Source organism: Salvelinus sp. IW2-2015, linkage group LG4q.1:29, assembly GCF_002910315.2.
Source record: "Salvelinus sp. IW2-2015 linkage group LG4q.1:29, ASM291031v2, whole genome shotgun sequence".
NCBI lineage: Eukaryota > Metazoa > Chordata > Actinopteri > Salmoniformes > Salmonidae > Salvelinus > Salvelinus sp. IW2-2015.
The window spans coordinates 6,603,876-6,618,942 of NC_036842.1; the positions used below are offsets into that span (position 1 = coordinate 6,603,876).

General features: G+C 44.6%; 1 protein-coding gene across 1 annotated transcript; it reads right to left on the reverse strand.

Annotated features, from left to right (window-relative positions):
* Positions 1-203: 203 nt before the first annotated feature.
* On the reverse strand, positions 204-9,705 carry LOC111961316 (BCL2/adenovirus E1B 19 kDa protein-interacting protein 3). Its single transcript, XM_023983487.2, has 7 exons — positions 9,617-9,705; positions 9,257-9,322; positions 4,534-4,687; positions 4,232-4,319; positions 1,606-1,685; positions 782-931; positions 204-544 (listed from the first exon to the last, which is right to left on the reverse strand). The coding sequence occupies exons 2-7, from the start codon at positions 9,291-9,293 to the stop codon at positions 496-498; spliced, it is 558 nt and encodes a 185-aa protein (XP_023839255.1). The 5' UTR covers positions 9,294-9,322; positions 9,617-9,705; the 3' UTR covers positions 204-495.
* Between the last annotated feature and the right edge of the window lie 5,362 nt (positions 9,706-15,067).

The following is a 15,067-nucleotide window of genomic DNA, read 5'->3' on the forward strand; positions in this document are numbered from 1 at the left end:
CTATATACCCTATTTCTTCAACACCCCGCTAACACCTTCAATGGGGATTTATCTGGGTGTTATTCTCTTTCTTTCTCTCTCCATTCTCTCTCTCGGTCTTATCACTCGTTTCTCTCTGTTAGTTAATTGAGATCAGGGTTACTCTGCTGGGAGAGTAAAAGTCATTGACACAATGTACGTAGAGTATCAACAGTCCTGCCCTGACACACACACACACACACACACACACACACACACACACACACACACACACAGAGAGAGAGAGACAAACACACAAACAGACACGCTCTGGCCCTGGGACAATCACAGATTCAGAGATGCTGGATGACTGACGGACAGACACACAAAGTTATGGTGGACAGACAGACAGACAGAGAGACAGTGGTAAAGAAAGTTGCCGCATGACAGGGAGAAAGGGCAACAAGTGTACTGTGGCGAGGGATGAGATCCTATTGGTCTGCCGTCAGCGAATGGGAGCACTGCCCGGGAAGCACGTCACAGAGTGCTAGTTGTGGAGGCAGCCAATCGCTTCCCTATGTAGATCCTGCGAAGGGAGAGAGAAATATACTGCTAATAATGAAGGATGCACATTTACCTCCTTGTTGTATAAAAACAGAATGCTGCCATTAGGAAAGAGATCTATAATAAAAAGCATCAGGTGCTGGTGGTCATATAGTAGGTTACTACATTATCATTACTAAGACAACCTGCATCTCATTACAGAACATAAGATATGCCATGTGTGTGTGTGTGTGTGTCTGTGTGTGTGTGTGTGTCTTACCCTATTCCCAGTGTGAGCAGGTGCGAGGCAAGCAGTGAGGGGATGAGGATCATGAGGACGTCAGAGGAGAACAGGCCTCTTTTCATCACCTCACTCTTCCTTACGCTCAGGGAGCCCGACTGCTGCTTCGGGTGTTGGAACACAAACTCCCTGAGTGCAAGAGAGGCATAAAGCAGAATCGAGAGCGAGGGAGGAAAAAAGCGAGGGAGAGAGGGGGAGGGAGAAAGGGAGACAAAGGAAGATGAAGAAAGAAAGAGATGGAGAAAGGGGAACATAGAGAGAAAGAGAAGGAGAGAAGAAAACATGCTTTGTTCCTCAAGATAAAAGGAGATTTCTCAGGAGAAATTCTAGTTCTCATATCTTCTCAGTTAGAATATTTCAAGAAAAGCCTGTGAGCTGTTCAATAGCTCCATAACACGAGAAGAAACATACATTCATGTACATTAGTGTAAAAAGGAAATGAAACTATCATCTGTCATGTTTAGGTGTAACAGAGAGATATCTGTCATGTTTCAATGTTACTGTACAAGATTTGATTCATTATGTATAAAGAATTATGACTACATTCCCTACAGCACATCCACAGGCTCCTCACGAGTCAGTGCTTGTTATAGGCAGCCAAGTACGTGTGTAAATTAATGTTTATTTTATGTTTATTTTATTTAACCTTTATTTAACTAGGCAAGTCAGTTAATAAGAACAAATTCTTATTTACAATGATGGCCTAAAAATGAAACTAGGGGTGAAATGATTCACTGAGACATGGTCAATGTAAGGTAAATGGAATTAGAACGAATTAGAATGAGAATCAATTCGGTTCTTACTTTGGTGGAAGGTTCTCGGGCCGACTGGACCAGTCCCATACCCACTCGGAAATGAGCCTCCTCTCCCCTTCTTCTTCGGACTGAGATGGAGAGGGGGAGGAAGAGAGAGGTAAAGAGAAGAGAGGGAAAGTTAAATGTCAATTATCATTGCATTTGCCATCATGTTTTGATTAAGAATGGAGCTGCAATGTATAGCAGCCGTTTTTTCCGGGCTCCTGACAAATTCTGCTATTTTCAGTTTTTTTTTGGTGCTAATATTAACTTTGTTGTACATAATGTTTCCGCCATCATTTCCTATGACCGAAAATAGCTTCTAGACATCAGAACAGCTATCACTAACATCGATTTGGATGAAGATTTCCACGTCAATGAGGCGGAGGCGCAGGACATACTGCTGACCCCAGACTAGGCCCTAATCCCCGAAACTCGAAAAAGGTGTCGTAAGAGAGGCCGACGTGCGGGCACCCTGACGAAACTACGTCGGCGAGTACATAAACCGCCTCTACCCTCCTTCTATTGGAGAACGTACAATCACTGGGGAACAAACTGGACGAGCTCCGTTCAAGACTATCCTCAATACGGAAGTGGTCAGATGAAGTTGATGCTAGGCTACAGGACTGTTTCGCTAGCACAGGCTAGGATATGTTCCGTGATTCATCCAATGGCATTGATGAGTACACCACATTAGTCACCAGCATCATTAATAAGTCAATCAATGACGTCGTCCCCACAGTGACTGCATGTACATATCGCAACCAGAAGCCATGGATTACAGGCAACATCCGCACTGAGCTAAAGGCTAGAGCTGCTGTTCTCAAGAAGTGGGACACTAATCCGGACGCTTATAAGATATAACACTACGCCCTCCGACGAAACATCAAACAGGCATTCACGTCAATACAGGACTAAGATCAAATCCTACCACACCGGCTCTGACGCTCATCGGATGTGGCGGGGCTTGCTAACTATCACGGATAAGAAACTATCACGGAAACCCAGCCACGAGCTGCCCAGGGACGCATGCCTTCCAGACGAGCTAAATGCCTTCTATGCTCGCTTAGAGGCAAGCAACACTGCACCATGCATGACAGCACCAGCTGTTCTGGACGAGTGTGTGATCATGCTCTCCGTAGCCAATGTGCGTAAGACCTGCAAACAGGCTAACATTCACAGGGCTGCAGGGCCAGACGGATTACCAGGACGCATACTCAGAGCATGCGCTGACCAGCTGGCAAGTGTCTTCACTGACATTTTCAACCTCTCCCTGACAAAGTCTTTAATACCTACATGTTTCAAGAAGACCACCATAGTTCGTGTGCCCAAGAACAACAAGGTAACCTGTCTAAATGACTATTGCCCCGTAGCACTCGCATCTGTAGCGATGAAATGCTTTGAAAGGCTGGTCATGGCTCACATCAACACCATCATCCCAGACACCCTGGACCAGCTCCAATTCGCATACCGCCCCAACAGATCCACAGATGACTCCATCTTTATTGTAGTCCACACAGCCCTTTCCCATCTAGACAAAAGGAACACCTATGTCAGAATGCTGTTCATTGACTACAGCTCAGCATTCAACAAGCTCATCACTAAGCTAAGGACCCTGGGCCTGAGGACCTCCCTCCTCAACTGGATCCTGGACTTCCTGATGGGCCGCCAACAGGTGGTGAGGGAAGGCAACAACACATCCGCCACGCTGACCCTCAATATGGGGCCCCTAAGGGTTGCGTGCTTAGTCCCCTCCTGTACTCCCTGTTCACCCACGACTGCATGGCCACGCACGACTCCAACACCATCATTAAGTTTGCCGACGACACAACGGTGGTAGGCCTATAGGGAGGAGGTCAGAGAGGCAGTGAGTTGCAAAGTACAACAACCTCTCCCTCAACGTCAGCAAGACAAAGGACCTACAGGAAATGGAGGGCTGAGCACGCCCCCATTCACATCAACGTGGCTGTAGTGGGGCGGATTGAGAGCTTCAAGTTCCTCTGTGTCCACATCAATAAGGATCTATCATGGTCCACACACACCAACAGGGTGAAAAGATTTGGCTTGGGCTTGGGTTCTATAGCTGCACCATTGAGAGCATCTTGACTGGCTGCATCACTGCAACTGCTTGGCATCCGACGCAATGCGCTACAGAGGGTAGTGCGTACAGCCCAGTACATCAATGGGGCCAAGCTCCCTGCAACTGCTTGGCATCCGACGCAATGCGCTACAGAGGGTAGTGCGTACAGCCCAGTACATCAATGGGGCCAAGCTCCCTGCCATCCAGGACCTCTATACCAGGCGGTGTCAGAAGAAGGCCCTTAAAATTGTCAAAGACTCCAGCCACCCAAGTCATAGACTGTTCTCTCTGCTACCGCACAGCAAGTGTTACCAATGCACCAAGTCTGGAACCAACAGGACCCTGAACAGCTTCTTTCTCTGTTGGGAAGGGCCCATAAGTAATAATTCCACTGTTAGTCTACACCTATTGTTTGCAAAGCATGTGACGAATAATTGGTGTATTTATTTTATAACACTGACTTGTGTGGTGTTAGAGCTATCTAATAGCAAAGGATTGCTACTGCTACAGTAAAATATATAATTTGAGTGTTATGTGCGTGTGTGTGTTTCGTACCTGTATGGTAACACAGTCTGTACTGCTGCTGCCTTCACTGTGGGGAGGGGAAGCAGTGGTCTGCGGAGGAGTCACCGCCAGGGGAGGACTGAACATAGAGAGCAGGTCAACAGGACTTCTCAGTAACAACAGACATCCATGTATGCACACACACACACACACACACGTGCGTGCACACACCACACACACACACACACACACACACACCACACACACACACACACCACACACACACACACACACACACACACACACACACACACACAGAGGGAGAGAGATTTTTGTTGGTGTAGGGTACTGACCTGTCTTTACTCCTCTCACACTCAAGCTGTGCCTCCAGCAGGATCCTCTCTAGCTCCCCCTGCAGGGCCCAGGAGGCTGTGTCCTGTTGTTGTCCTGTCAGACTATCCCTGCTGCTCACTGCTGATATTAGCTCCTCCAGCTCCACCCACGAGCCTGTGTGTGTGTGGGTGGGGGTGGGGGGGGGGGGACAAGAGAGAGAGACAAGAAGGAACAGCACATCAGAAATTTGCTCAATGTAATTGAAGAATCCATAGAATCTAAACAAACCATTTCTGGGAAAATTGGAACACACTAAACAAACAATAACACGAAGTGTTATCTATCCAAATGTATGGATAAACCACTTTTCCAATCTTTTAGGCTCTATAACAAAGAACAAACAGCAAAAACATATACATGATCAATTGCAAATCTTAGAATCAGCTATTAAAGACTACCAGAACCCACTGGATTCTCCAATTATATTGAATGAGCTACAGGTCAAAATACAAACTCTCAAACCCAAAAGGCCTGTGTTGTTAATGGTATCCTAAATGAAATGATAAAATATTTAGACCACAAATTGGCTATACTTAAACTATTTAACATCATCTTCAGCCCTGGCATCTTCCCCAATATTTGGAATCAAGGACTGATCACACCCCGATCCACAAAAGTGGAGACAAATTTGACCCCAATAACTACCGTGGGATATGCATCAACAGCAACCTTGGGAGAATCCTCTACATTATCACTAACAGCAGACTCATACATTTCCTCAGTGAAAACAAAATAAACAAAGGCAAAGTCGTCTCATGCTTTGTTGATTTCAGAAAAGATTTTGACTCAGTTTGGCATTAGGGTCTGCTATATAAATCGATGGAAAGTGGCGTTGGGTGGAAAACATATGACATTATAAAATCCATGTACAGAAACAACAAGTGAGCAGGTAAAATTGGCAAAAAACACACACATTTCTTTCCACAGGGCTGTGGGGTGAGACAGGGATACGTCTTGAGCCCCACCCTCTTCAACATATATATCAACGAATTGGTGAGGGCACTAGAACAGTCTGCAGCACCCGGCCTCACCCTACTAGAATCTGAAGTCTACAGTTGGCTGATGATCTGGTGCTTCTGTCCCCAACCAAGAAGGGCCTACAGCAGCATCTAGATTTTCTGCACAGATTCTGTCAGCCCTGGGCCCTGACTGTAAATCTCAGTAAGTCAAAAATTCTGCAAAAACATAATGCAAATAATGCATGCAGAGCAGAATTAGGCCCATACCCGATAATTATCAAAATCCAGAAAAGAGGTGTTACATTCTACAACCACCTAAAAGGAAGCGATTCCCAAACCTTCCTTAACAAAGCAATCATCTACAGAGAGATGAACCTGGAGAAGAGTCCCCTAAGCAAGCAGGTCCTGGGGCTCTGTTCACAAACACATACAGACCCCACAGAGCCCCAGGACAGCAACACAATTAGACCCAACCAAATCATGAGAAAACAAAAAGAGAATTACTTGACACATTGGAAAGAATTAACAAATAAACGGCGCAAACTAGAATGCTATTTAGCCCTAAACAGAGAGTACACTATCGCAGAATATCTGTGATTGACCCAAACTTAAGGAAAGCTTTGACTATGTACAGACTCAGTGAGCATAGCCTTGCTATTGAGAAAGGCCGCCGTAGGCAGACCTGGCTCTCAAGAGAAGACAGGCTATGTGCACACTGCCAACAAAATGAGGTGGAAACTGAGCTGCACTTCCTAACCTCCTGCCATATATGTATGACCATATTAAAGACACATATTTCACTCAGATTACACAGGTACACAAAGAATTTGAAAACAAACCAAATTGTGATAAACTCCCATATCTATTGGGTGAAATACCAGTGTGCCATCACAGCAGCAAGATTTGTGACCAGTTGCCACAAGAAAAGGGCAACCAGTGAAGAACAAATACCATTGTAAATGCAACCCATATTTATGTTTATTTATTTTCCCTTTTGTACTTTAACTATTACATTGTTAAAGTACATTGTTAACACTGTACATAGCCATAATGACATTTGAAATGTCTCTATTCCCCTAAAACTGTGAGTGTAATGTTTACTGTTAATTTTGCAACCTCTCAGTAATGTTGCAACTGAGAGAAGAGCTAATTCTGGATCATTCCATAGTTTACATTTCAGTTAATCTTATTCAATCATATTGAATCTCCCAGAATAACTTTACTAAAGCCTAATTCTGGAAGGCTAAACCAGGAGGAAGGCTAAACCAACACTGCCTATCAGCCTATCAGCCATGCAGGTGGAATGACACAGCATGAACAGACAAAAAATAGATAGACAGACTCTAAAGAGATTGTAATTGTCTGTTGTTGCTCAATCATTACAGTAGATGGCCTAATGTTAGGACACGTAATGCAGAGGGGCTACTACAAAGCAGGAACGACGAGTTAGCCAGCTAACTTGCCTAAATATTCTGAATTATTTTTTGGGAAAGATAAGCTTGAAATGGGCATGGTCTAATTGACAACAACACATATATACGTTTAGCTTTGTTAGTGAACCAGAAAATCAACAGTTATTTCTCATGGTTTATCAAACATTGCTGGCTAACTCATTGATCCTGCTTTTTAGTAATACCCTTAGGTCTGTGTTGTTGTTGCTGTTGTTGTTGGACATGACATAGGTATTCTGTCTCCTTTAAAGTTGCAATCCAGGATCTTAAGCACAACAAATTGGTAACATATAGTACGAATGGCATTCACCATACGAATTGCAAAAAATATATATATGTAGGACGTAACATATCATACGCAATTTGATGACGTAGTACACAAAAAAACGGGAACCACTTTTGGCTTGTGAGCATCACTTTCGAAACTAATGGCTGAAATTATACAAAAGTTCAAGAGTGCATTTTTAAGCAGACAGGACATCCCATTCCTGACATAGTATTAGACAAGACCCAATGACTTACTGACATAAGGGCATTTGTAACAATGAATGTTGTGTTTCCCCTGGTCCTTAGTTTAGCTTGAGTGTAACACACACAACAAACAGGGACAACCACACACACACTAACAAACAGGGACAACCACACACACACAAACACAAAAACAAACAGGGACAACCACACACACACTATCCTCATTATTAATAAAACTATCTTTTATTACATCTTCTTCTTTAACTCAAAAACAAACAGGGACAACCACACACACACAAACACAAAAACAAACAGGGACAACCACACACACACTAACAAACAGGGACAACCACACACACACAACAAACAGGGACAACCACACACACGACACACACACGAACACAAAAACAAACAGGGACAACCACACACACACTAACACAAAAACAAACAGGGACAACCACAGACACACAACACACACGAACACAAAAACAAACAAGGACAACCACTGACACAGCCTGACAGAATGCTTATGTAAGATCTTATTTCTGTATGAGATTAGCCACCTCTCCTGTCTCATTCTCTCTTTCCTCTCCTGTCTCATTCTCATCTATTTCCTCGTCTCTCATTCTATCTCTTTCTCTCTATGGAATGCAAGGCATGCAAACATCATCACCTGCTCTCCTCATCAACACATCCTCCCATCCCCTCTTTTTGTCTCTTCCCCTTTATTATTTGCTTTAGGGAAGTGAGAGATCATATAAACAGCAACAGTGGAGAGGGGAGTGGAGATGGGGAAGGGAGGGCAGAGGGCAAACTGTGCCATTGCCCTAGTTTTCCTCCCAGAATGAGAGAGAGTTATGACATAACCACTGGCTGCCAGCCTGCTCGCTCTCTCTCTCTCTCTCTCTCTCTCTCTCTCTCTCTCTCTCTCTCTCTCGCTCTCTCTCTCTCTCTGTGGCCTTGACCAGGCTGCATTGCAGCAGCATCCAATGTCTGTCAATAGTCCAGTATCCTTCCATATAAGTACTGTAGTGCATATCAGGTGTATGTTATGTGTGTTAATATAGGCCTAGTTCTTGAAAAACAAAGCACAGATGTGTTGTTGTGCCAAAGCTTTGTGTATGTCCCAGCTGTGATATTATGAAGGCTATACAACATCCCCCATGCACTGTAGAGGCTATAAGCAAACTGTACAGTGAGCTATAAGCTTCAGGTAAATCTCCTGGGCTTAATTGGCTTAGTGATATGCAAACAGGTGAGTCATGAAATCTGTTTACAAGATGACCATGTCAGTGGCAGCAACAATGATAACTTCAAAATGGCATACTTACATTTCTCTCCCTAACATGCCCATTTTCTCACATCATTTTCTCACAAGTCCACGTTAACCATGCATTATGTCGTGGATAATGATTATAAATAAACGTTGTCCATTAATTAATTAAAATGTGATAAACAAACTTATTCTGGTGAAAGAGGTCACTGTTCATGCATCATTAATTGATTGTTACTAAAAATAAGCATTGTAGGCCTAATGAGGATGAACATAATAATTTATACATCAATAATGTTATTTTCCTGATGGACCCCTCTTGGAATTATTTATTTAAATGTTAGCCTAGAAAAACAGTTGAACATAGTTTATCCCTAGGGTATACACACAGAAAAAGTCGTCATAGGGCAGTTACAAGGCTTTTTATAAACATTTCAGTTACTACAGCACAAATAAATCAGAATTGACCCGACTTTGCATTGACCCAATAACGATCCATCGTCCAGATCCATCGCCCCAAAACCCTTACCGTACAAAGCGTCCTCTGGAGTCGACGAGCCTGACATGGTTAGTGGCTGAAGGGTGGAGAAAGATTCTAAAACGGACAAAAACGCACAGTGAGGAGAAAACGGTGTATTATAAACTGCCTACAGTATGTCGCTTTCTCGTTTATTGTTGTTGCCTTAGCGCGTAGCCTGTGACGTACAGCGCGCAGTAATCCCTCTCTACCCACGTGCAGGGCATGTCGAGGTAAACAAAACAGACTGAAGCTCAACAGCAATTTAATTAAGAGACACACAGCAATTTAAACTAGCTGACAGCACTTGTGTGGTAGATTAGAATACAATAGATACTCCATTAACAGTTGACATTAATTTAAATAGCCTACATATTGGAAAAGTGTCGCTCTTTGCAATGTTTTGAAATGTTTATTCCACACAATAATATGTGTAGCCCGCTTGAACCATTTCCCGTCTTTAATTCGTTGCGTCAAATGAAGGGGCTTGTGAGTTGTTGTGACAGCCTGTGGTGGATGGACAGTGACTCATCTATTTCGTTCCATTGAGAAGAAGCCCGGCAACTAGTGACATCAGCACTCCGCAGGCTCAGGCTCATTCTGCCTATGAAGTAAGTGCATGTTGTTGTGTCCGTAGAGATAGCACAGCACAAGGGCGTGGGTGCCATGACGCACAATAGCTCCTCTGAATCCACGTTTTTGCACTTTCCTTCTCATCATTGTCCTCTTCAAAGAAACACACACACGCTGCAGTGGGGGATGGAGGGATGAATGTCAATAGATGAAAGACATCTCTTCTAAGAAGAGTAGATATATTGATGATTATGTAGGCTATTATGAATCTCTTCAGTTGATGTTGTTGACGTGGCTTTGTGTCCGTTATACAACTGGTTGTCCTGCTCCTTATAGGCAACACTGCCACCTGGCTGTCACAGCTCCTAAAGATAACTACAGTGGTGTGCCTATTACTGCAGGCCTACATTAGGCTACAGCTTTCACAACTAGCCAGGCCTATAGAATACTGTACTCATATTTAATTTTTTTGTGCAATCAGACACTTTTACTACTGCATTAGTACTACAATTTTATGAACAATGCAATTTGTATTGATTTCAAATACAGCAGTCATAAGTGATAAACCTGTCATTGTCACACAAGGCCGTATTAGCTAAATGCTGAAGAATCAGTCCTTCTCCCATTATGGTGTTTTGCTTTCCGTCTTTGGCCAACCCTTCAGGCCCTTAAAACCCTGGCGCCAACGATCCACAAGTTACCCCATGCCAAGACTAGACCTATGATACTGGCTTTCACAAACTATTCCTTTGCCMCCCCCCCCCCCCCCCCCCCTTCTATTGGTTTAGCTTTGTTTCTCATCTGACCTCCCGTTCTGCCCTGAGAAAGTCATTATGAGATACAATCGTACAGAAACCCAGAAGTTACCCATTCATCAATGGAATTTAAGATCTCTGTGACAATGTTCCTTCTTAGACCACGTCTCTGTGTCACAGAAGATGAGATGCATTCTGGGATGCCATGCTCTTAAGACTCTTAAGCAAATGACCGTCTGTGGTGCTAATCCATCATGCTTTACGTTCGCAGATAGCGAAATAATACAACCTTTTCAGGTAATGGCTACGGTTAGATCCTCCCATTAGACAATGTTCCCGATTCTACAAGACTGCATTAGGAGATGATTGATGACTTGATCTGAGTCGGCACTAAAGGCTTCTGCTTAAAAGTCGCTTTTGTAGCCGGCCAGACGTGACTGGCTTGATTAATGAACGCCAGAACTAGTTGTGTTCCTCCGTTGGCTCCCGTGGACCCTGTGAAAACAGGATCTGATTGGCTGCCCCGCCGAGCTCGTTTGGATTAGCGTGATAAATAATAATTACACTTCTTGGTCTCGCCCCTAGAGGACGGATGTCTATTGACTTATAGAGGGATCACGGATCAACACTTCACCATGGTTCTGTATAAGTAAACAACTGAGGCCTATTGCACTTTTAAGCGCTCGGTTCACACTTCTAGATGTGTTTAATGAATTGAGGGACATGACTGCTGTCACGGCCTTTTTTTAACTTAATATCTGTCTCAAATCCGCCGAGGATGAGTTCCAGGAGTTTCATGTTAATTAAGTATTAGTGGCTGTCATCCTCTCTCAACTGCCACCATTGATACGCATGCACGTATTTACCATAGCCCATAATATTATTCATAGTCTCTGGTGGATCTTTAATCAATGAGCCTGTTTTTCCTCTGCCGTTTCAAATGTACATTTGAGGCTGAAAGTAGAGCAACTGGGCAATAACAGGAGGTAGAGAGAGTTAGAGAGAGAGAGAGAGAGAGAGAGAGAGAGAGAGACGAGAGAGAGAGAGAGAGAGAAGGAGAGAGAGAGAGAGAGAGAGAGAGAGAGAGAGAGAGAAGAGAGAGAGAGAGAGAGAGAGAAGAGAGAGAGAGAGGAGAGAGAGAGAGAGAGAGAGAGAGACGAGAGACAAGATAAGTAATCAGGGTTGATAAAATGGGAGTGAGATCTGTCAACCCTCTTTCACCCCCCTTCCCCCCCGGGCATTTACTTATCTCTCCATCCCCTCTCCCAGCCGGCCCCACTATACTAGGTGGTTGACACTAGCCTGAGGTGATAAGTACTGCAGGAATGATGATACAGTCGCAACAATACAAAGTAGAAAATTGCCTGAATCAATTGGTTCTAGTCAAGGGACTATATAATATACTCTCTTTCATGTAAAAACAGAGGCAAGAGGAGAAGAGCACAACCTGAGCGTGACAGAATAAAACAAAACATATTAGATGTATCCACTGGGGCGTGACATCACAGGGCACTGCTTAATTTGCACATAAACGCACACATGCAAGGAATGTGCAAATGTTGTGGCAGTGCAGTCACAAACGTACACATGAGAGTGACACACACACACACAAAGAAAATACACACATGCGCACGCACACACGCCACACAACACACACACACACACACACAGCACCACACACACACAACACACACACACACACACACACACACACACACACACACACACACACACACACACACACACACACACACACACACACACACACACACACCACACACACACAAAGACCTCGGCATAAATTGCAGCCAGGGCCAAATTAATCTATGAATCATCACTGGGGATAAAACTGCTTATACAGTAGTTTTTAGGATTAACATTCAAGGTGATTTGGAACATATTTATACTGTAGATACTGTATCCATACAGAACAGCTGTTTAACCTTATATTTTAACCGTGTGTATGGCTATGAATAGAATTCTAGGGGATCTGTTTTTAGGGGAATATTTCTTATGGGGCTTACCCATATGCCCTCTCTCTATTGTTCCCCTCATCAAGATTCTCTGGTCGTGCTTCTTCTGTCCATATTATGAGCAACATACGTCTGCAGAATTCGACCTGTCTGTTCTTATCCCGCTTATCCTCTCTTCTTTTCTTCTCTGCTCCCCTCTGCCCTTCTTCCAGCCCTCTACAGCTGACCTTGGTGTCCGGTCATACGTCCTTCCTTTTCCAACCTCACACACTAGGGTCCCCCCCTTCTCTCTCTCTCTCTCTCTATCCCCATCCCCTAGTGACTCCCCGTTCCCTCTCTGCCCATTGGTCCCGCCCCTAGATCACTTCACTCCTTCGCTCGGCTCTCTCCCACTCTCCCTCGTTCCCTCTCTCCGCAGCTGTACATACTCTGCTTTTTAATTAGACAGAGACACACACAAGCCCCACCTTCTCCTGCCTCCTACTCTCTCTCTCTTTCGTTCTCCCTCCCTCTGCTGACAAGTATACAAGACTCGTGCGGCGTCGCTGAGAGGGAAAGAGAGGTCAGAGAGGGAGAGCGAAAGCGAGAGGGAGACAGAAAGAGAGGGAGCGAACTGAACGGAGCATCTAAGAGGATAACTGCCGGTTTGTTCACTGTGTCTCTACTCCTGCTCTCCCTCCCATTCTGTCTCACACACGTGCCTGCACACACACTCTCAGACACAAACACACACACACACTCTCAGACACACACACACACACACACACACACACACACCACACACACACACACACACACACACACACACACACACACACACACACACACACACACGCTACAGTCACCTGCAAAGCCACAGTGGCTCAGGCTGGGAGATGGAGAGGCTCACAGATGAGGAGATGAATTGAGGAGAAGAGAGTGAAACAGAGGCACAGCAGACGGAGAGAGAGAGAGAGGGGGACAGATGGAGTACTCACTGATTATACTAGGGAACGGAGGATCGGAGCAGACAAAGCAGCAGTGAAAGAGAGGAGTGAAAGAAAGAAAGGAAGAAAGAAAAAACTGGAGCGATGTGAAAATGAAAGAATTACAAAGAACAACAAACAGCGAGGAGGAAAGAGAAGAAGAAGCATGTGAGTGAAACAGTAAAGTGAGAGAAGAGAAGAAGAGTGGTGTGTGTGACTCCTCTGTTCAGTGTCCTGAAGGATATACCGAGCATCACTTTATCTACCCAAACAGCCACGACAGAGGGAGAGGAGGACTAGTCCCAGGAGAGGAGAAAAAAGAAAAACAGACAATCGGAGGGCAGGTGTAAAATAGTGATATAAGGAATACATGCTCTTGGTTGGTGCAGTGGAATATCTGGTGAGTTATTGGTTTCTACTTGTTTATCCTTCTCTTCCTTCCTACTCCGGTGTGTAACCTTGTCACAACATGGTTAGAATTGACTGGGAGAAAACCTGTGCTGTGTGTGTTCTGTGTATGTGGGTGCGTGTGTGTGTGTTTTGTGTTGTGTGTGTGTGTGTGTGTGTGTAGGTGCTCATGCGTGTGTGTGTGTGTGTGTGGTTGTGTGCACAATGCTTGCGTGTGTCTGCGTGTGTATGTTGGAGCATGTGCTTGCATGTAGGTGTGTGTGTGTGTGTGTGTGTGTGTGTGTGTGTGTGTGTTTGAGTGCATATGCATGTGGTGTGTGTGGTGTGAGTGTGTGCTTGCGTGTTGGGGTGTGCTTTACAGCAGGTGTGGGAGTTGTGTGTGAGAATGTGCATCTTTATGAGCAGCTTTAAAGGCAAGGGGCTTAGATTGGGTCGTCAGAGATGCAGGTTTGCACAATGAAGCAGAATGCCATCAGTGCATATTTTACACGAGTAAGAGTGTGGGGGGGGGGGGGTGTATGTCACATGAGGTTGGTGGCACCTTAATTGGGGAGAACGGGCTTGTGGTAATGGCTGGAGTGTATGGATGAGATGAGAGCACGAGTGTACACTGTGTGTATCATGCGATGCATGCCTTGGTGTGTGTACTGTATGTGACTTCTTCTTTTTTTTTTACAGCGTGTGTTGTCATTGCGCCCATATGGTAAATGGAGTTCATAGGTTACACAGATGGTTTTTTTTTCTTCTTCATGTTAACAATATCATACTCGCACTCACTCAGACGTGAACAAGCTCGTTCGCGCACGCACACACCCAAATACACGACCCTACACTCTTACCCCCTTGCTTCCTCTTTGTAGAAACACTGCTGTTAGCGCTGTCTGTCATTCTGCTCCCTATCTTTTCCCTCTCACTCTCATCTCATCACTGTGCATTTCTAGGGGCCACTTTAGGCTCCGTGCCAGAAATGTGACCTTGCTGTTTCCGCCATATCACCATCTCTGTCTATCTCTACCTCCCTGTTTCTTCGTTTAGATATCTCGCTTCATCCACTTCCCCCATCCCTTCACTGTCCATCCATTTGTCCATCTCTTTCACACTCAGCCTTTCTTTCTCCCCGGGTACACATCCCCCCTTCGTTTTGAGGAT